Source organism: Clavelina lepadiformis, chromosome 6 (genome assembly GCF_947623445.1).
Source record: "Clavelina lepadiformis chromosome 6, kaClaLepa1.1, whole genome shotgun sequence".
Classification (NCBI taxonomy): Eukaryota; Metazoa; Chordata; class Ascidiacea; order Aplousobranchia; family Clavelinidae; genus Clavelina; species Clavelina lepadiformis.
Window position 1 is genome coordinate 19,046,745 of NC_135245.1, and position 18,262 is coordinate 19,065,006.

At 35.1% G+C, this 18,262-nt stretch overlaps 5 protein-coding genes across 6 annotated transcripts; 3 read left to right on the plus strand and 2 right to left on the minus strand.

Moving 5' to 3' along the window:
• Positions 1 to 2: 2 nt before the first annotated feature.
• On the minus strand, positions 3 to 2,812 carry LOC143462846 (uncharacterized). Of its 2 annotated transcripts, none has more exons than XM_076961147.1 (5): positions 2,662 to 2,812; positions 1,646 to 1,774; positions 1,309 to 1,403; positions 991 to 1,107; positions 3 to 318 (listed from the first exon to the last, which is right to left on the minus strand). In XM_076961147.1, exons 1-5 carry the CDS (start codon positions 2,662 to 2,664, stop codon positions 165 to 167), a joined length of 498 nt encoding a protein of 165 aa, XP_076817262.1. In that variant the 5' UTR covers positions 2,665 to 2,812; the 3' UTR covers positions 3 to 164. The 2 variants fall into 2 exon arrangements, with proteins under 2 accessions (XP_076817262.1, XP_076817261.1); XM_076961146.1 differs by lacking the exon at positions 2,662 to 2,812 and adding an exon at positions 2,033 to 2,299.
• A 999-nt stretch (positions 2,813 to 3,811) lies between these two features.
• LOC143463405 (uncharacterized) lies at positions 3,812 to 4,884 on the minus strand. Its single transcript, XM_076961872.1, has 4 exons — positions 4,746 to 4,884; positions 4,274 to 4,428; positions 3,892 to 3,989; positions 3,812 to 3,822 (listed from the first exon to the last, which is right to left on the minus strand). The coding sequence occupies exons 1-4, from the start codon at positions 4,845 to 4,847 to the stop codon at positions 3,812 to 3,814; spliced, it is 366 nt and encodes a 121-aa protein (XP_076817987.1). The 5' UTR covers positions 4,848 to 4,884.
• Positions 4,885 to 5,989: 1,105 nt separating this feature from the next.
• On the plus strand, positions 5,990 to 8,145 carry LOC143462433 (uncharacterized). Its single transcript, XM_076960601.1, has 4 exons — positions 5,990 to 6,184; positions 6,380 to 6,416; positions 6,867 to 6,976; positions 7,093 to 8,145. Exons 1-4 carry the CDS (start codon positions 6,047 to 6,049, stop codon positions 7,207 to 7,209), a joined length of 402 nt encoding a protein of 133 aa, XP_076816716.1. The 5' UTR covers positions 5,990 to 6,046; the 3' UTR covers positions 7,210 to 8,145.
• A 375-nt stretch (positions 8,146 to 8,520) lies between these two features.
• On the plus strand, positions 8,521 to 10,391 carry LOC143462949 (uncharacterized). Its single transcript, XM_076961267.1, has 4 exons — positions 8,521 to 8,660; positions 8,814 to 8,883; positions 9,023 to 9,090; positions 9,992 to 10,391. Exons 1-4 carry the CDS (start codon positions 8,541 to 8,543, stop codon positions 10,103 to 10,105), a joined length of 372 nt encoding a protein of 123 aa, XP_076817382.1. The 5' UTR covers positions 8,521 to 8,540; the 3' UTR covers positions 10,106 to 10,391.
• A 758-nt stretch (positions 10,392 to 11,149) lies between these two features.
• LOC143463005 (FACT complex subunit SSRP1-like) lies at positions 11,150 to 18,253 on the plus strand. Its single transcript, XM_076961353.1, has 16 exons — positions 11,150 to 11,336; positions 12,608 to 12,793; positions 12,896 to 13,001; positions 13,395 to 13,585; positions 13,883 to 13,977; positions 14,098 to 14,233; positions 14,505 to 14,608; positions 14,717 to 14,845; positions 15,046 to 15,270; positions 15,391 to 15,457; positions 15,613 to 15,780; positions 16,007 to 16,162; positions 16,836 to 17,006; positions 17,189 to 17,289; positions 17,519 to 17,675; positions 17,920 to 18,253. Exons 1-16 carry the CDS (start codon positions 11,274 to 11,276, stop codon positions 18,019 to 18,021), a joined length of 2,157 nt encoding a protein of 718 aa, XP_076817468.1. The 5' UTR covers positions 11,150 to 11,273; the 3' UTR covers positions 18,022 to 18,253.
• The last annotated feature ends 9 nt before the right edge of the window (positions 18,254 to 18,262 follow it).

Sequence of the window (18,262 nt, forward strand, 5' to 3'; positions counted from 1 at the left end):
TACATCTGTTGTATTTTGCTTATCAACCTTATGTCACGACCTTTGTCAAAGCATTTCGATGCAAAGAAGTATTTCCGCGATAAAAGAATCTGACTATTATGCGGTGACAAAATCTCTTTTTAGCAACGAAAAAGAGAACTTGAAACAGATGAATTGAAAATGTATCAGTGGTAGATAGGTTTAACGTAGTTGTACGTGTTACTGGGTCTTCCCTTGAATGGATTGCAAGGGTGAGCAAGCGTCACCAATCGCGACAAGGGCGCCCTGCAGTGGTTGCTCATCGTTAAGGAGTCGTGCATGACGTCATGTGGAAAAGGCCTAAAAAATAAATCTAATATGAACAAGAATAAAATTGTTAATCAAACCAAGATATTTTACATAGTGCTGTCAATAATTCGAACCTCTAACATAATTTGGATTTGAAAAAACTCTCCGATAAAAGCTGTAAAAACACACAACACGAAACAATTTATTGAGCAGCAAACAGCAGAATATTAATACTTTTTACCTCATAACTTTACCAGTAGATGGCGATGATTAACTGTTTAGGTAATTTAAGTACAGTAGCATTCGATAAGTAGACTGAAACACGTTTTGACAGGTTTTGGGCATAAAAATAGGTGAAGGTAGGGCAAAATGTTTAGGGATGGTTGCAAATAATGCTGCGGCAGGTAATCTCAACGACAAAACGACAAACATTTTTGGGTGAAATAGGCCCACATGCAGCAACTAGCAATTAAAACATTTGGATCGAAAGAACTAGGTGTGAAAAATGTGGGAATATATTAACTACGAGGTCGGTCTGACTAGTATATACCTATTGAATATAGTTTATTTTGTTTTAAAACGAACTTAATGTTTTAGGGCATTAAACAACTGCATTTTAAACAAAGCGACCAACTTCTAAATTTTTTAAATAAATCCGCTATTGCTTTACTTTGTATCTTAACCTATAAGGCAACAATTAACACAAAGTCGACAATTTTATACCTGTAGGCTCTGTTTGTTGAGCTGCGGAATATTTCCCTCGAGTAAGGGTCGAAATTACTCTCCACCGGCTCCCTAGGAACGAAACCGCCGTATCCGGGTAACTTTCGGCTCTTGCACCTAACGCAAATATAAACATCTGCGTAAAGAAACCTTGTAAAGTAAGAAATTTTCCACTAGCCCGTTGTCAGCTTCTTTGTATAAAAGAATTTCCAATTGATAACTTATTTACAGAAGTGAAAGTGACTGTCCAGGAAAAGTAAGGTAAGCGACATATGGTTAGTTCATATCGCTGGTAGTGTTTTCATTTTCTGTGCTTACTGCTCTGCTATAGAAATGTGACCTCCTTTTATTAAATCTTTGATTGTTTTCCTTCTTTGACGCCATAAATCATCCTCGTCCTTAGCTGTCTTCCGCTGTAAAATGCTTACACGTGACCCCTCGCTTACATTATGATTTAAAACCGATCGCAAAAAAATCTATTAAATAGTTGTTTGCTATATTTCTTATATTATAACTTAACTTTTGTATGTACTGTATTTAAAAACGTAAAAGAGAAATTATGTTATAGCCACAAAGTGTAGACAGCTATAAAGAATAGAGCATGCACCAAAGCAAAACTACATATGCATGATGTGATAGCCTGTGCTATTTTTACTTCATTTTTTGTTGAATTTGTTTCCTGGAGGTCGCTTGAATTAGGTCGATACTGAACTCGATTCCAAGCGGTGGAAACTTTTTGCCAATCTCCAGCGCTCGTTTCGTATCTTTTAGTGCGATCTCTGACCTGTGACATGACACACACATACAGATCAATGAAGGAAAGTGACCTGATCTGACCTGACATCTGACCTGTGGCATGACACGCATTTACAGATTTGAAGTTATAACTATGAATACTAATGAACAGTAATACTCTATGAAGTAGAGAAAAAAAAACGACGACGAAAACCCAACCGTTATATTCAACGCATGGAATTTGTGGCGCAAAACAAAAGCATGCTAAATGAAGAATGACGAATATAATTTTATGGTTTCTACGAACCTTCCTTTTCTCACTTGTGAATGAAGCTAACTTAATTTTTAAAGGTATTTTTTTCATTACTTTTCCAAAAACCTTGCACAAACTTGTGACTAATGTCATGCTAACTTCTCCAGTCCAGGAAACTTCGTCCCGCTTTTACGGCTAGTCACAACAGCCAAACCTACAATTTCCTAAATGCCTCTATTTGTCGACAGAATTCTCATTAAAACCTCATAATTCGGAAACAACTTCATTTTAAAATCACTTGTCGCAATCATTGCCATCACTAGAACGAATGTAAAATCAACCAAAAACCAGAACGCCGTTCACCAAGCTAATTAAGCGTTGCAATGAGCGTTCCTTGCCTCGAGGAGGGAACTAGGCGTAAATGGTGTTCGAGACAATTCCGCGCAATCGGTAAAACGAGAGACTTTCAATCACACAACTTAAACACGTGATTACAAACAAATAATTTTCCTTAACTGCCTGCGTTCTGAATGTTATACTGGTATAAAAAATGGCACAAAAGTGTAAAGTCGAACCGCAAATTACACTTCGGGACTCCATGGAGTGGATAATGCAATTAACACAGCATGCATTTATAACTACAGCATTCTGATTGGGTAACTTTGGCTTAAATGTGCATCTACCATGTCCGAATTTTCCTCCAAAGTTGTGTTGGGAATTTTCCACTTTGGAACTGGAAGAAAGTTGCCAATCGTCTCTCGTCTGATCGTTGAGATCCAGCGGAGTTTAGTGATCACATCCTGCAGAGTTTCTCGTTGTCTCGGACATCTTTGTTTTGCTTTAAAATATAAACCATGTAGGTAAATGGATAAATATAACAATACCATCTAACTAATCAAGCCAACCCAGTTTATGGGAAATAAGTTAACGTCCATCAATTAATTTATTTAATTATTTAAGCGAAACATTAACCAGATAAGTTGATTTTGGTGTTGAACGTGAACATGAACGTCACATGACAACATTCCGTGATGTAACACGTTGTTTTAAAAACACCAAAAAATAGAAAGGATTTTGGCAGAATTGTTATTCCCAGAAACGTGTAACAATGAAATTGTCGTTGATATCCATGGTTGGTTAAACCAGAAAACTTAAACAACAAGTCATGGTAGAATTTTGAATCAATTTTACCTCCAAGTTTTGTCATATGAATTTTTAATGATTTCTATGAATTCTAGCTCTAATTAGATTTTGTTGATAAGCAAAGCACCCGACGCGCTCTTAAATAAATGAACATCGAAGTCTAAGGAACTGGAAACAGAAGGCTGAGCGATTTGACGTTGCGTGAACAGATTTTTTACAGCAAACGTTGGCCATATAGGTCACGTTTGTACTTGAACAGTCCAACCGTGCATAATGGAATTAAAAATCTGGTAAATTATTTACGTGAGTTGACTACATGTCATTTTGCAAAATTTCAGTCAAGAACTGCAGTTTATGCAAATCATTTACTTTACAATACAGTAGCTTCCAATATAACGTCTTGTGTATTTAAAAATGTTGTAAAGACAAAGGCGATGCTCTGCTGTAACAACATGTAATATTATAACCATAATGATTATTAACGGTAATATTTACAATATTAACTGAAAAAGAATATTTACAATATTACTGAAATGCCATGGCGATCAAATTGATTTATGCGCCCAAAGCATATTTTTCAACGTATTATGGGAAAATTTATTTCTTGTTTTTTTTTTTACTCGCGTGCTAGCTTTTACGGCAATAACTTTTTATGTTCACCTCAGTAGCTTAGATATACTGGTATGTGCACTATTTCAAAACTATAATAAAAGATCCAAATGCTAAACAAAAACTACACAAAGTACAAAAAAATGTAACTACAAACCCACCAAAAAACGAACCTGCGTTCGTGCTAAAATCTTTCGGGAGTTCAGTTGTTAAAATCATGTCCTGCGGTGGTGGCATTCGAACAATATCTTTGTCTGTACTGCCCAGTGTTAAAAAGAGTAAGTTAGAATACTGATATCTGAAAAGATTTGTGCAGCAATCTTTGCCAATATTTTAGTGAGCATATTGCATAAAAATGTGTATTATATTCACGCAACGTAAGGCTGGTTCGTGAACAATCAACCGTCAAAATTAGAAACATGATTATTATGATCATTAAAGTCAGGTGATTTCAAAGATAGGCAAAACACAGTTTTTTAAGTGGTAATTGTAAATCATTAAACACGAAATACAACAAAATAACGTAAAATTATAAAATCTTGCTTTTGAGTCGATTCTTTTACGTAACTCCCAAGACCGAGACAGATGGGATAATCACTGGCGAGTCCCACCGGCCGAGCATATTTTCTAGTCCCAATGTAACCGGGATGGTTTCTTGACTCTACGTAGTTGGACTCGTTCTCACAAAGCCGTGGAACCTAAAAAGTTACAATTAAATAATGCCTTAATTTTATGTGTCTGCTACTTAATTTTATGAAGTTTTATGGCACAATTTCTGTGTAAGAAGCGAGTATATTTTCTTTTTTTTGTCACAATATAACTCGAAATTAAAATCCATCTCTGTAGAGCATTAGATGTGAACCTGTGGTAAACACGAAAATCAAATATTAATACGCATACGCAGGAACGTAAATTTTTTTTGAAAAACTTATGAAAGGCATGATCACGTAAAAGGGTTAAAAACCATTGCTGCAGATAAAAAATGCATAAGCAAACAAAGAAGGCTATTAATTACCTGGTGGTATATGTATCTTTGTTTGGTATCACTTGGCTTTTTTCGATACAATGACCCATATGAAGACTTGTATAATTCTTCGCCGGTAAAAGACACGACCATATTTCATAAATAATCTTCACTTATGAACAAGGAGTGAAAAATTAAGAAAAAATTAGCAGGATCACATCTCCAAGAAAATAAACAAACTGTTTGAATGTCTTTATGCCGCCACATTTGTTTTATGACGTCATTAACAATACAACAATTACAAAAGTGGCAATCATACTTGTTTGTGCAATGAAACGCAACAGTAGTAAATGATTGCTGTACAATTACTACTTTAATAAGTAGATTTAGCATATACTTCGTTAGACAATTTGGACAAGATTATAAATAAGTGTTAATACTCAAAAAGCCATACACATTAATGCATTCCGGTAAAAAGCATATTTCAGAAACAATGAATAATTGAATTTTTTACTTCTTAAACTCGTTGTTATGATGTTAAAGCGCGTAATTTCGATTCGACAAACTAACGATAATGTGAAAACCAATTATTACCTTTAGAGGTTTGACCATACTTCTTTGCAAATGCCAATTCGGGTTATCATAAGAAATACTGCAACGTTGCCGATAAAAAAAAGAATTCCCAAAGCCGGGTCAATCACTTTTGCTGCCTAATTAACTACGAACCGCAGAATGACTTCATTCCAAATAATCCAATAATCCTGGCGGCTGTGCTTTGTGAAAATTCTTCAAACGTTATTTGCAATTATTCTTTTTTGGTTTCCATAAAATATTCAGAAGGATTACGGTCTTGCGGTATGTTCAGAACAAAACCTTTTGTCAAATATTACGAACCCAGCTTTAAAGAGCAACTTAGAAAGACAAAAAAGGGAGTTTGGCCATTTTCGCTTTAAAAGAGCGCTTGGATGGCGTCTTTAGATAACTCAGTGCCAGGATTTTATTTCGACAAGCTGCAAGCACACAAAATTGGTTTTCTTTAATGGTTTAAATGGTAATTTTACATTAATGTGTAATGTACTTTGTAATGTAATTTATGTAATGTACTTTAAATGGTAATGTAACGGTTTTTTTCTGTAATTGTTTGTCTGTGTTTAAAAAGTGGCAAGGTGCGACTTTTACAGCACAAGTTTGCGCAGGCAACCACTTGTACAGGTTTATTAAGATAATCCTGCGCTCAAAATAATCTTGCATTCGATAACCAAAAAGTTAAATTCACAAAATACTTCAAGTTATCTGAAGCTTTTATCGTTTTCAAAGAAAGAAATCAACTTACAGTAATTAGAGCAATAAAAATGAACCGATTGTTGGCAATGTTCTTATGTGCGCTGCTACTAAATGCGGAAATCGTAGCAAGTAATGACGTCAATGAAAACAATGATGATGACGTCATACAGAGAGCGATGGATTTTTTAAAACAAACAACCAATGAAGTAAGCAGACAATCTGATTAAAACGTAATTGTTGATTTAAATTGGTTTGTAGTAAATTTCAGTATCTTTGACAAATTGAAAACCAAGCGAATAAGAGACGCAAAAAAATTTAGTAATACGATAAAAGTAATAGTAATACGAAATTAAACTTGAGTTGAAGCAGCAGGTTATACGGCCATATTCTTTATTTTCAAGGAGCCAGAGGACAAAAGCTTATTCGATGATTTGGACGGTAAGTTTTGACTGAAGAATACTAAAATCATCAACAATCTTTGAAGCCCAGTATTTAATAATTCTAACTATAAACAGAACAACAGTGCTAATTTTAACGTATAATTTAACTTTTAAGTTGTGAATTTTTATGCATATTATTCCTTAAAGTTCTGATAATACTTCGCGAAACATAACCGCAGTGTTCAAACATATAATTGAATGATTTCGAATGATCTTGTGCCGGTAACATGATGAAAGTTTTCGCGAGCGAATTTTGCAGCAACTTTGTTTAATTCAGTCAAATTAGCAAACTGAAAAAAGGTAAAAACTGTTCGCGGGAGATCTTTGAATTTGAATCTTTGAATCTTTGAATTTTGAATGGATCCAGCCTGGCTATTGGTTGTTTAAAAGCATTACAACTGTCCTTGCTTGTTAAATTTAATTTATTTTCTTTCTCTATCTATACAAGCTCGTGCTAGCAAAACTTACTGGTTTCCATACAACGACGGAGATGACGTCGATGATGACGGCAGCAATGACATCATAAAGAGAATGTATATCGTCGTAAACAGACCAAAGGTTAGTTTTTATGAAACTTTTCAGCAAAACAATAAATGATCAATGCATGCACAGTTCACTTCAAACAAACTTCAAACTTCAAACTTCTATTTAACCAAATTTTCTCTAATCGTTAGTGTGGACTCGGCAGCCGCTGTATGCTACTTAGAGGAAGACGAAAAATCCAAAGTTGCTCATGTCCGCGTGGCAAGTCTTGCGAAATGACCAGCAGAAGCGGTTACAGATGTATTTAAGTGGCTCTGAATTCGACAGTTTTGCAATGGTTTAATTGCTACTGAAGTGTGCATATTTTTTGTGAAAACGTAAGAAATGTAATCTATAAATTGTTGTAAATTTCACCTTGAATACGTAATGGCAGTATCTAGTTTATCGAAAAAAAAATTAAATTTAAAATTACTTTCTACTTGAAAGTAATAACGTAGTAACCTAACCTAGCCTCAATCTATCTCCTATGATCTAACAATCCAATCCAAGTTCAATGAAACCTTCGATATAGAAACAAAGCCAGGTTTTTCATGTTCTTTCTCTTCAACTGTTAGAATGAAATGTGTTATCCGATGCTTGTATTTTTCGAGCTTGCAATGTTTTTCCGACGGAGCATTGCGTTTTACAATTGATGTTAAACACTCGGCTTTGATTTGGCACGCTTTGTGTTGCGTAACGTGTTTTACGTATTTTTTGTTTCTTCGGTTTCGTAAATTGTGTTCATTATGTTGAACAACCTGCATTGGTGTAAACATCCATTGTTCTTTGATACTCCAGCAAATTTATGAGGTCCTTCAATGACTTTCCTTTCTGAACATTGATTGATGAGGTCACACGACATATAACACAAACGACATACTGTAAGATATTTGTCTGTAGCGATCGACACTTGAAGTGGACGATGCGTCACTGAAACTTCGTATCTTCGGTATATTTTAAGTCATAATTACACCTCATGAATTATGTAGAAAGCGGTCTATTGTCAAGCACTATATGCAGTACATGCAATATGACCATATCACTGGAATAAATTTAGTTGAAAGTTGATATTTCTCTTATTTTGCGTCGTCACTGCTATCGGTTGGCATCGTAACACAGCTCTGTAAGAATTTATAGGCCTATGATTAACCGCTATTTAAGCAACTTGAGCATTGTGGTTGTGATGTCTGCTGTATCAACTTGCCATATTCATGATGTTACAGCAGATGCGCTGAAATGAAAGCAACAAGTCAAATATAAATAAAAATAATAAATATTCTTGCTTACAACCTATTAACCAACCAGGTGGAGCGAAGAAGGTTAAGCAATATGCATAATACATAAGCCTTTCTGTGGTTAAAATATTTCTATGGCGCCTGACAATACTAGAAATCTTATTTTAAAACTATCTTTTAAATAATGCATTCGAAAGTAGGCAAAATATCTGAAACATACAAAAGACCAAATTTTCCCCACATTTCAGTCAGCAATAAAACCACACCAAGACAGACGAGTGTAAAATTACAACTGACATTACAATATGCAGTGCAGAATAAACTTATATTTATTATGTAATAGAACACATTTCTGAAGGTTAAAAATGATTTCATCTCCAGCCGTGAATTGTGGAGTTTGGTTTTTATTCATCGGTGTGATATGTTTTGCTGATGCTCTAACTTATGATGAGAATCCGGTTAACTTGATTGAACGGTTGCAAATGGTGAATATATAATTTGAAATTTATTTATTTTCTTTAAAATATTGCGATAAATTAACTTTAAAACCTTCATTATGCTTGTATTGCAATGCATGATAGCAAATATAGAACATATTTGTAATTTTTATAAATCATTTTATGGCCATTTGATTATAGGAAGATCAGGAAGACAATTCGTATCTAAACAAGGATGTTGTTTTATTGTTATGGCAACTGGAGCAAAATGGTAATCCCCATATGTACATTAGGCCTACTTTTCAGCCAACAAGATTTGTTCAATTATAAAATTTATACGTAGATCGCGACCAAGCCTTCCTCACATACTGCTATAACAGTTGTGGCAAAAACTATTGTAATTGTTTCAGGAATTCAACAGGATGACGAAGCAGTTCCAGCTTCAAAAAGACATTTTATGGAAATGGAGCTTCCCTACGTAAGTGACTTCTGTCGTAATAGAAGTTCAATGAAATTCAAATTCCACACCGGAAACAAATTTTTAAAGTAACAAAAAAGTGATTTGCCATACAATTCGTTATGATTAATTTAACGTGACCACTTAACGCATATCAATAATTTATCCTGGGTCGTATAATGTATCTCTTTCGATTCACAGACTTTAAAAGAAAACAATTAAGAAAGGTAGCGTCGAGCACGTACAGCACATATATAGCCTACAGTATCCTATTTAGGTTAATCGTTATCCTGAGCGACAAAATTATCAAAACTTCAAAATCGTTAGGTTATATATTTTTTCATGAAAATGCAATAAACAGCTGTTGTCTGTTGGTTTCAAAATTAACAATGAAGGACTAACGGATTAAGGTTTATTACCAAATATTTGTTACCGGTAGGTCTATACTTCTTCAAGTAGTCTACTGAAACGCAGCTAAAATTGGTTAACTTATAAAATTTTCGCAAACTAATAAAAGAAATTTACGTTACTCTAAAAACCTTCATCAAAAAAGACCATAAGATTGAACATAAAATTATTTTGATTTGAAACTTATTTGTTTGTATAAATTTGCAAAAACTTGACATGCGGGACATTGTCAGTAATCGAAAATATGTTGGGGAAACAGTTATTTTTCTTATAAATTTACAACGGGTTTTAACCCTTATATATGTGTGTGTTCTGTGTGTAACTGATTTAGAATAAATAAGCAGGAAGCTAACAAGAAAAGTTCAATTGCAAACAAGTAATTGGAAACAACCAGCACGAAACTAATCTGACGTTGGACGATAGGAGCCGTTTAGCTCTAGCCTAAACATGTACAACAAATGTAGGCTAAGCAACTTGGCGTAAACTACGCTAAAAGCTGTATAATGTTTTACAGTGCCAGCAAGGCGCAAACTGCATCAAGCGAAGAGGATGGAGATCTTGGCAATATTGCCACTGCAACGGAGGAGCAAGTTGCCGTGGAAATCGTTACTTTTCCCGATGTTTATAGAAGGTCAATTAAGATACTCTATCAATCATGTCAAGCTCAACAAAAAAGTCCCCTGCATGCATCCAAATATGGTATAGCCAACTTGAATGAGTCTTTGTTTGTAATTCGGTAATGATTAATAAATCAAACGAATGCATGTCGACAAATTTTAAGTGTGTCTTCATTGCCTGCATTTTTATAATGTTTATTTGGTATATTCTCACTTTATTTTATAAGCAGGCAGTCAAGCTTTTGAGCATCTAGTGCCTCTTTTCATTTAGCGGGTTCGGTGTCCATGCTAACCTACCATCTTATAGTAGGCCTACCGGTACAATTCTATTATTGTTATCTTGCATGTTTTCACCCCATTCGTCTACTTTCCGCCCATTAAAATGGTCCAGAGTACGGGAAATTTTTCCCATTGTAATGGCAGGAAGTATGCCTTTCTTACCCTAGAGTAAGATATATGCCTTTGGAATGGGGAGAATTTTACTTTGGCACAAATATGGTTTGTGAACCCCATTCGTCTATTTTTCCGCCCATTAAAATGGACCTGCTTTCAGCAATGGGGTTTCCCACAAACTATATTTCTGCCGAAGTAAACATCTCCCCATTCCAAATGCATATGTTTTACTCTAGGGTAAGAAAGACATACTTCCTTTCATTCTAATGGGAAAATAATACCGCATTTCCACCCATTTCAATGGGCGGAAAGCAGACGAATCGGGTGATGTTTTAAGACCTTGGGTTTTCCCACTTTTTCCTTCTCGTTAATTGTTTGTGAACATGTGTTTTATTGTGCTGTAACTACAACGGTTGGTATCTTAAATTTCGCTCCACACAGTTAGTTAAAAATAAACAATACAATACAATACAATACAATCTAAATTAAACCACAGAGACATAAACGATAATACATGATTAATGGTGAAGGAGAAACAAATTTATCACGTGTGTTTCCCGAAACGAAGTGATTATAAAAAAAAACATTTTTCTTCGCGGTTCTTGAGCCTTGAACAACAAAATTGTCAGTTCAGGTTTTTCACCAGTGTTGGATGTGTGCAGGTCTATGGCCATGGGTCAGACTACGAACTGACAGAACACTAGAATATGACCGGTTTCAGCAAGATTTGTTTTTAACAGACAAACTGTATTAAAAACTTGTGTAATTTGTTGTTTGTTTGTAACCATGGCGATGAATGGTGAATTGCTGGATTTTAAGGACATTTTTCAAGAAAGTCGTGGAGCAATGGTATGGAATTATCAATTATCATATAGGTCGTGTCTATCTTTCCGACTAGAAAGTAAGGCAGTTTTTGAAGAGAAATCGTCCATGCAAAGCTGCAGATTTTCGTCTCATAGAGTGCACGGAAGCCTCAACTCTTGGTTTATTTATTATATATTGTCGTTAAAACAAACAGCTTTTCTTTGTTTTTTTTTTATAAATCGTATAAAAAATTCTGTGTGCACGTTAATGAATCTCGTGCGTGCAGCAGTGACACTTTCCACTGGACTAGGAGCAGGCCAGACTACAGAGTAACCTATGGCAGTTTTCGCTGAGACCTTGCTTGCGCAGGACAGTCAAAATTAGGTTGACTGGGTACAGGACGTGTAAAATGTGTGAAAAATAGTTATTTTTCATTCTGCAATAGACATTAGCCAAAACACAAATCCTGTGGCCCCTCATTTTTAGCGACATTCGGGTGCACCAAACATAAATTTGAAAAATGTTGAGGGTACGGTTTCCATGCTTTCTACTATGGGTCATGCAGTAGTTCAAACTGAATAGAGAAATGAAAGAGTGTAATATAGCTCCTTCTTAGTTATCAGTTTGTATATTAGGTCATTAGGCCAGATATATTTGGTGCAGAAAGTTGTTTTATGCATTTATTTGCTCGTTATAAAATACAGTCATTTGACATTATGATAGAAAGTGTGGTATGTGCTCTCAAAACATCTTAACGTGTACGCCAAGCGTTTTCATGTTCACATCAGTATATACATGATAAAGAAACAAGGCAAATAAAGTCTTTTTAACACCAATTTGTAAAATTAAACAAAAATTTGAGTATTTAATGCATGTCATTTTGCAAAACGTTTTATTTCTGCGTGGACCCTTTTTCATCAGCAACTGATTTACTTTCCATATGGACATACTGTATATAGTTGTATATGAACACATATTCTTCATTATATGATTGTTTGGTATTATGGTGATATAGCACAACTTATGGCATTGTAGTTAATGTTGTGTATATTTATATATATATATATATATATATATATATTGAGAGAGAGTATTTAAACAAATCTTTAAAAAAAGTTGGCTGTCCGGATCTCATATAACTTTAAAGAATCAAATACAACAGCAAAGAAACTAGCAATTATTTTCACTGCTTTTGAGTTTGCTGTCTTAAAATAAAATGATTGCTAGTGTTTTTGGTCGTGCATTTATTCTTCTAATGACTTGTGCTTCTCAGAACTTAGCTCATGTAACTTAAATGTCTTTGGTACATTTCATAGCTCGATGGCAGACTCCAAATCCTCAGCGAAAAGTTTGTCTTTAAAAACAACAAGACCGGTAAGATCGATACGATAGCAAACAGCGACGTGTCTGGTATTGTTTGGAGGAGGGTAGCACGAGATAATGAACTGAAACTAACTTTGAAAAATGGTCACATCTTCAAATTTGACGGATTTAAAGACAAGGTTTGTTTGCATCACTTTAGATTTCTATAGAGCAGTTTTTGTAAGAAGTCAAATGCAAGATCCATGTAACTTGATGTCAAGTCAACCTTTCATTTTGTATAGGAATTTGAAAGGATAAACAGTTTCGTCAAGTCCAGATATGGGATGGAGGTTGAGCAACAAGAACTGAGTGGAAAAGGCTGGAACTGGGGCAGTGTTGACTTTCAAGGTAAAAATTTCAGACAATATATAAATGTTATACATATATAGTTATATACCTATGTAGGCTATGTTTTAAATTTTTTTATATTTTACGGAATGAACAATCTGCTAAATTTGTGGTTTATATGGCATCATTTTTGACTTACTGGTATTTCATATACAGTATATGCATATAGATGGATAGATTTAATCAGATACCAGTGCCAGTACATGGTGAACAAAGTTTTAAGTTGTGTAATGGGGTAAATATCAAAAATTTAATGTAAATTGTGTAATTTCAAGCATTGTAGATGACACACTTATGACGACATGCATACGTATTTAAATGATGTTTGACCGGTCATAAATTGCTTGTTGGAGTTGACTCATAAAGTAATTAATCCAATTTCTATTAATGTAGGCTATGAAATGCAATTCGACGTTGGTTCAAAATTATCATTTGAAATTCCGCTCTCAAACGTATCCCAGTGTACTCAGAGCAAAGACGAAGTGGCGTTGGAATTTCACCAGAATGATGACTCCGAGCTTTCTTTAATGGAGATGCGTTTCTACATTCCTCCTTCACAGGACGACAGTGTTGATAAAGTGAAGGTAAACTCACCTTAAAAACTGGTTATTGCCCACAAGCTAAATTTTCAATATGTATATATTAATTATACAAGTGTATATTGTATATATTCTGCTTTAATACTTAAAATTGTATATTGTAATAATTATATGCGTACTTTCAACTTTATGTACTGTGCATACATATGCTATATATATTCATTATCTGCTTTGATACAAAGCAGATATTGTATATTATATAGTAATAGTTATGTACACACTTTCAATTATGTTCTATATATATATATTACTTTACTCAAACTTAAACAATCATCACCTCAGGAATTCCATGAAAGCGTCATGGCGAAGGCCGATGTTCTCCAAGTAAAAGGAAATGCCATTTGTATATTCCAAGACCTGCAATGTCTCACACCAAGGTACCTACTATGTTGAAATATTGATTTTGGCACGAAAAATACGTTGTGTAAATGGCAAGTAAATCTGTATCTCTATCCACTGTGCGTCTGCATTGATATTGAACCTGGAAATTATTGCAGAGGTCGATATGACATTCGAATGTACCCAAAGTTTATTCAACTTCACGGCAAGACGTTTGACTACAAAATCACGTACACCTCAATTTTAAGACTGTTTCTTCTTCCTCACAAAGACCAGCGCCAGATTTTTTTTGTGGTACATTCATATGCGTTAAATCTAAACAGTTTCACCCAACCTTTTCCTACTTGCGGACCCCTAGCTGCAATAATTCCTTTCTTTCGGACCCCCAACTTCAGAACTGTTACTTAATACGCTATTTCTGAGGACTTAATATATAGCTCACATCCCCTTGAGACACCTTTGCTAACCCCAGGTTGGAAACCACTGAGTTATAGAGTAGACAACCTTTACATACATTTATAAATATATAATGTAACATCTATGATGTCACAAATACTTTTCTCAGGTTAGTCTTGATCCTCCGCTGAAACAAGGCCAGACACGATATCATTTTCTTATTCTTCTCTTTTATAAAGAAGACGACCTTTTTGCCGAGTTGACTCTTTCTGAGTAAGTTGCTTTTACAGTAACAGATCCAGACAACAAAAACGTACTGATACCACTGTAATGTTTTGTTAATGTTTAGTAATAATTCCATCTCATGGTTGTAATTCTTAGCGAAGAGATAGAAGAGCGCTTTGATGGAAAGCTACAAAAAACGATGTCTGGGCCAATGTACGAAGTGGTCAGTCGTGTAGTGAAACACTTGGTGCAACGGAAAATAACTGTCCCAGGTTCATATAAAGGGTAAGGAAAATAAAGTGTTGCTCTTAGAGCATTTTTTTGAATTTAAAACGGCGTTTAAACGTATTAAAATTTAAAACGCATTCATTCGTTAAAACTGCTGTGTAGTATGTCTGCTTATGTGCTAAATACACCATGTATTTAACATGAAAAACCTGCTGTGCTTCCTGCTGTTTTAGTAATTTTTAACTCGTCATGAGCAGAGTTGGTGGCGTTCAGTCAATCACGTGCACTTACAAAGCATCATCTGGATTTTTGTACCCCCTTGAGCGAGGCTTTATGTATGTGCACAAGCCACCCGTACATATTCGATTTGATGAAATAGCGACCGTGAACTTTGCAAGAGGAACGACAAAAATCAACAGATCGTTTGATTTTGAAGTTGAAACACGAAGCAAAGGAAATTATGTCTTCAGCAATATCGAAAGGTTAAAGGTCATTCTGTTAACGTGAAATATTACTCTGTGAAATTCCAAGGAACGCTGAGTTGCTGAAATATAAAGTAAGATGAAAAAGATGGTTTGAAGTGCTTAAAATGCTTTTTGCAGAGACCAGTACGCCGCGTTGTATGATTTTGTGAGCAACAAGAAATTAAAGATAAAGAATATTGGAAAGGTGCTAACGTTCTATGCATTGCAATAAAAAGTGTTTTAAAACAAGAAAACTATCTAGTTTTCGTTGAACTTGTAGTTACAACACTATTATTTATATGTTGGTTTATCGACATCAGCAGCATTTCTGCTTCCAGTCAGTAACAAGTTCTTATTTAGGGTGGAATCAACTACGACACGATGCAAGAAAGTGACGATGATGACGTCCATGACCCATATATGGAACGCATGAAACAGGAGGCGGCGGCTCGAGATGAGGAAGACAATGACGATGACGAAGAAAGTGAGGATGAGGACTTCCAACCGACGGAACAAAACGAAAACGATGTAAGGAAACATCAAGTTCATGCTTACTACTGCCTCGCTTCGTGTTGGCGTAATATCTTAAGCAGGAGCAAAGCGTGATAAGATTTCGTCCTCTTCTGTTCCTTCAACAGTGCAGTTTTTCCTTTTTTGTTCAAGAAAATTAGAATGACTGCAATTAAACTTGCGTGCATTTGAACCATTATTTTCTTCCCGGCTTCGTTGTCTTAGTTTTAACTCTTGAATGCAGGTCGCCGAGGAATTTGATTCTGATGCTGAGAGCTCGGAGGAAGACGAGTCAGGAAAAGAAGAAGAAGATTCGGAAGAAGAACAAAGACCTAAGAAGCGACCAAAAGAGAAGAAGGTGGTAAAAGAGAGGGCACCTAAAGAAACTGGATCAAGAAAGGTTTCATTAAAAACAGTTTTTGTTATTTGCTTAGTTTTATTCTTAAATCACAGTTATACTGCAATAGTGTTCCTATTAAAGGTGTCAAAGTTGACCCAATTTGAAAGTTGATTTTTTTTACCACCACTCAATCAATTGGAAACAAACTTTTCAGTGTGAAATCGAATAAGAATGAACACACATTTTCACTTTGTTTTTAATTTTACTGTATTATATAACATAAAATGGTTGCTTGCACTTGCATTGATGCTTACACTACGCATCAAGTACATTTTAAACAAAACTCGCACTATTAACCTACCAAGAATGAAACCAAATCTATGTTTACTATAACGTTAACTTTTTTTTGGCAAGACTACGCAAAATAAAAATAGGAGCGAGTGGTCACAACAATTTGACATTTCTGAGTTTATATAAATTTAGAAACCATATTTATTTTGTGCAATGAGAACAAAACAGCTCTGCACGTTGCTTCAAGCAAAATTGAGTGGATACTTTAAAATTTTCATATTTTACACCCCTTGTTTCTATAATGGCATGGGCCTACTTTATTCAATGCTCCAATCTAATAGCTATCATGCTGATAACTGTTAAATATATTTCTTTGTTCAACTTGGAGTTACATAAAAGGATCCTACCAACAAGTAGGTTTTAATCAAAGTTGTAAATGCAGCGCAAGGCAAAGAAAGATCCGAATGCACCAAAGCGACCCCCATCAGCATACCTGCAGTGGCTTAACGACAACCGGGCAAAACTTAAACATGAAAATCCCGGTATCAGCATAACAGAACTTTCCAAACTGGCAGGACAACAGTGGAGCAAAGTGGACCGTAGTGTTAAAGAGGTGCAATTATAAGATTGTTTGTCCATAATCTAAACAAAATGGTATCAATGTTATTCAGATCAATGTTATTTTTTACATGCTTGGTTACCACAGGGCATTATCAACTCATGTTTGCCTTCATGTAATGCATACTATATCCTTGTATACTATTAAATAATTTAAGTGCACACTCATTGTCGTAGAAATATGAACAGAAGTATAGGAAGGCCAAAGAAGTATATGAAGTGTCTATGCGTGAGTATAAGCAAAGTGGTGGTGCCAGCACTACATCTCCACCGGTCAAGTAAGTTCATGCCATTTGTTCTGCCACGTCTGATTGTCATCATATAAAACTGATGCCTGTAGCTGTTTTAATCATTTAAGAGAGTGCAGTTAGTTGTTGGGTTACTCCTAACCATGCCAAACATTTAAATAGGTTTTTTAGCTTGTACTATGATGTTGAGTTTATGTACTTTTATACGCAGTGGCACATTTGACAATATAATTCACTGATAAATGTTTTTGTACTATAGAAAATCTAAGTCAAAGCCGTCTAGTCAGAATACAGGAAAAGTGACGACTAACACAACGCCAACTAAGTATAAAAGTAAAGAGTTTATTACTGAGAGTGATTCTCTTTCTTCATCGGATTCCGAAGAGGAAACAAAACCAAAATCATCGTCAAAGAAGGTAAGTTACATAACGATAATTTGCTGTAGCCTCATTTGTACCCAGCTTTTTCACTTTCCTTATTAGAGGTGTAAATAACATTCAGTGTTACTTTTGAAACTTCTATATAGAACCTTCTAGCACAGTAAAGATTGCATAATAGTTTATTGTCTTGTGATGTCTGATTAAAATGCTAACTGAATACCAACTCTTAAAAGAATGCATTAGATTTAGTCCGTCTTCTTATTTAACTCTTGTTCTCTAGGCTCCTCCTTCTCCACAAGCTGACAGCGAGGAGGAAAGTGAAGCAGAACAAACTCCTGCTTCTTCCTCTGAAGAAGAAGATGAAGACGATGACAGTGATTAGGATTTGTCAATTGAGTGACCATAGTTGAAGCTGAGTTGTACAAAGCCAGCTAAATTTCATTCTTAGATTGGACGGTCGCCTAAAACTCGCCGGACTGCCTCCATAGCATTGCTGCCAAATTGAACTAATTTTTTGCAGCTGTACGTTGTCGGTTTTTGCAACCTTATCGCCTTTGTTGAAAATTACCGTTTGTTGTAACATTGTCGTGTGAATAAACTTTTACCTTGCACAATATCGGCCG

Bases quoted from the DNA above. Each gene is read 5' to 3' on its own strand.
- LOC143462846 (XM_076961146.1), bottom strand. From the start codon at position 2,131: ATGACATTAGTCACAAGTTTGTGCAAGGTTTTTGGAAAAGTAATGAAA. The intron at 1,775-2,032 runs GTTCGTAGAAAC...GTCATGTCACAG, and splicing joins TCACAAGTGAGAAAAGGAAG to GTCAGAGATCGCACTAAAAG. The intron at 319-990 runs GTATAAAATTGT...TTTATTTTTTAG, and splicing joins TCAACAAACAGAGCCTACAG to GCCTTTTCCACATGACGTCA.
- LOC143463405 (XM_076961872.1), bottom strand. From the start codon at position 4,847: ATGGTCGTGTCTTTTACCGGCGAAGAATTATACAAGTCTTCATATGGG. The intron at 4,429-4,745 runs GTAATTAATAGC...GTAACTTTTTAG, and splicing joins AAAGATACATATACCACCAG to GTTCCACGGCTTTGTGAGAA. The intron at 3,990-4,273 runs GCAAGATTTTAT...AACACTGGGCAG, and splicing joins GTAAAAGAATCGACTCAAAA to TACAGACAAAGATATTGTTC.
- LOC143462433 (XM_076960601.1), top strand. From the start codon at position 6,047: ATGAACCGATTGTTGGCAATGTTCTTATGTGCGCTGCTACTAAATGCG. The intron at 6,417-6,866 runs GTAAGTTTTGAC...TATCTATACAAG, and splicing joins CTTATTCGATGATTTGGACG to CTCGTGCTAGCAAAACTTAC. The intron at 6,977-7,092 runs GTTAGTTTTTAT...TCTAATCGTTAG, and splicing joins TCGTCGTAAACAGACCAAAG to TGTGGACTCGGCAGCCGCTG.
- LOC143462949 (XM_076961267.1), top strand. From the start codon at position 8,541: ATGATTTCATCTCCAGCCGTGAATTGTGGAGTTTGGTTTTTATTCATC. The intron at 8,661-8,813 runs GTGAATATATAA...ATTTGATTATAG, and splicing joins TGATTGAACGGTTGCAAATG to GAAGATCAGGAAGACAATTC. The intron at 8,884-9,022 runs GTAATCCCCATA...TAATTGTTTCAG, and splicing joins ATGGCAACTGGAGCAAAATG to GAATTCAACAGGATGACGAA.
- LOC143463005 (XM_076961353.1), top strand. From the start codon at position 11,274: ATGGCGATGAATGGTGAATTGCTGGATTTTAAGGACATTTTTCAAGAA. The intron at 15,458-15,612 runs GTGCTAACGTTC...GTTCTTATTTAG, and splicing joins AGATAAAGAATATTGGAAAG to GGTGGAATCAACTACGACAC. The intron at 17,290-17,518 runs GTAAGTTCATGC...TTTGTACTATAG, and splicing joins ACTACATCTCCACCGGTCAA to AAAATCTAAGTCAAAGCCGT.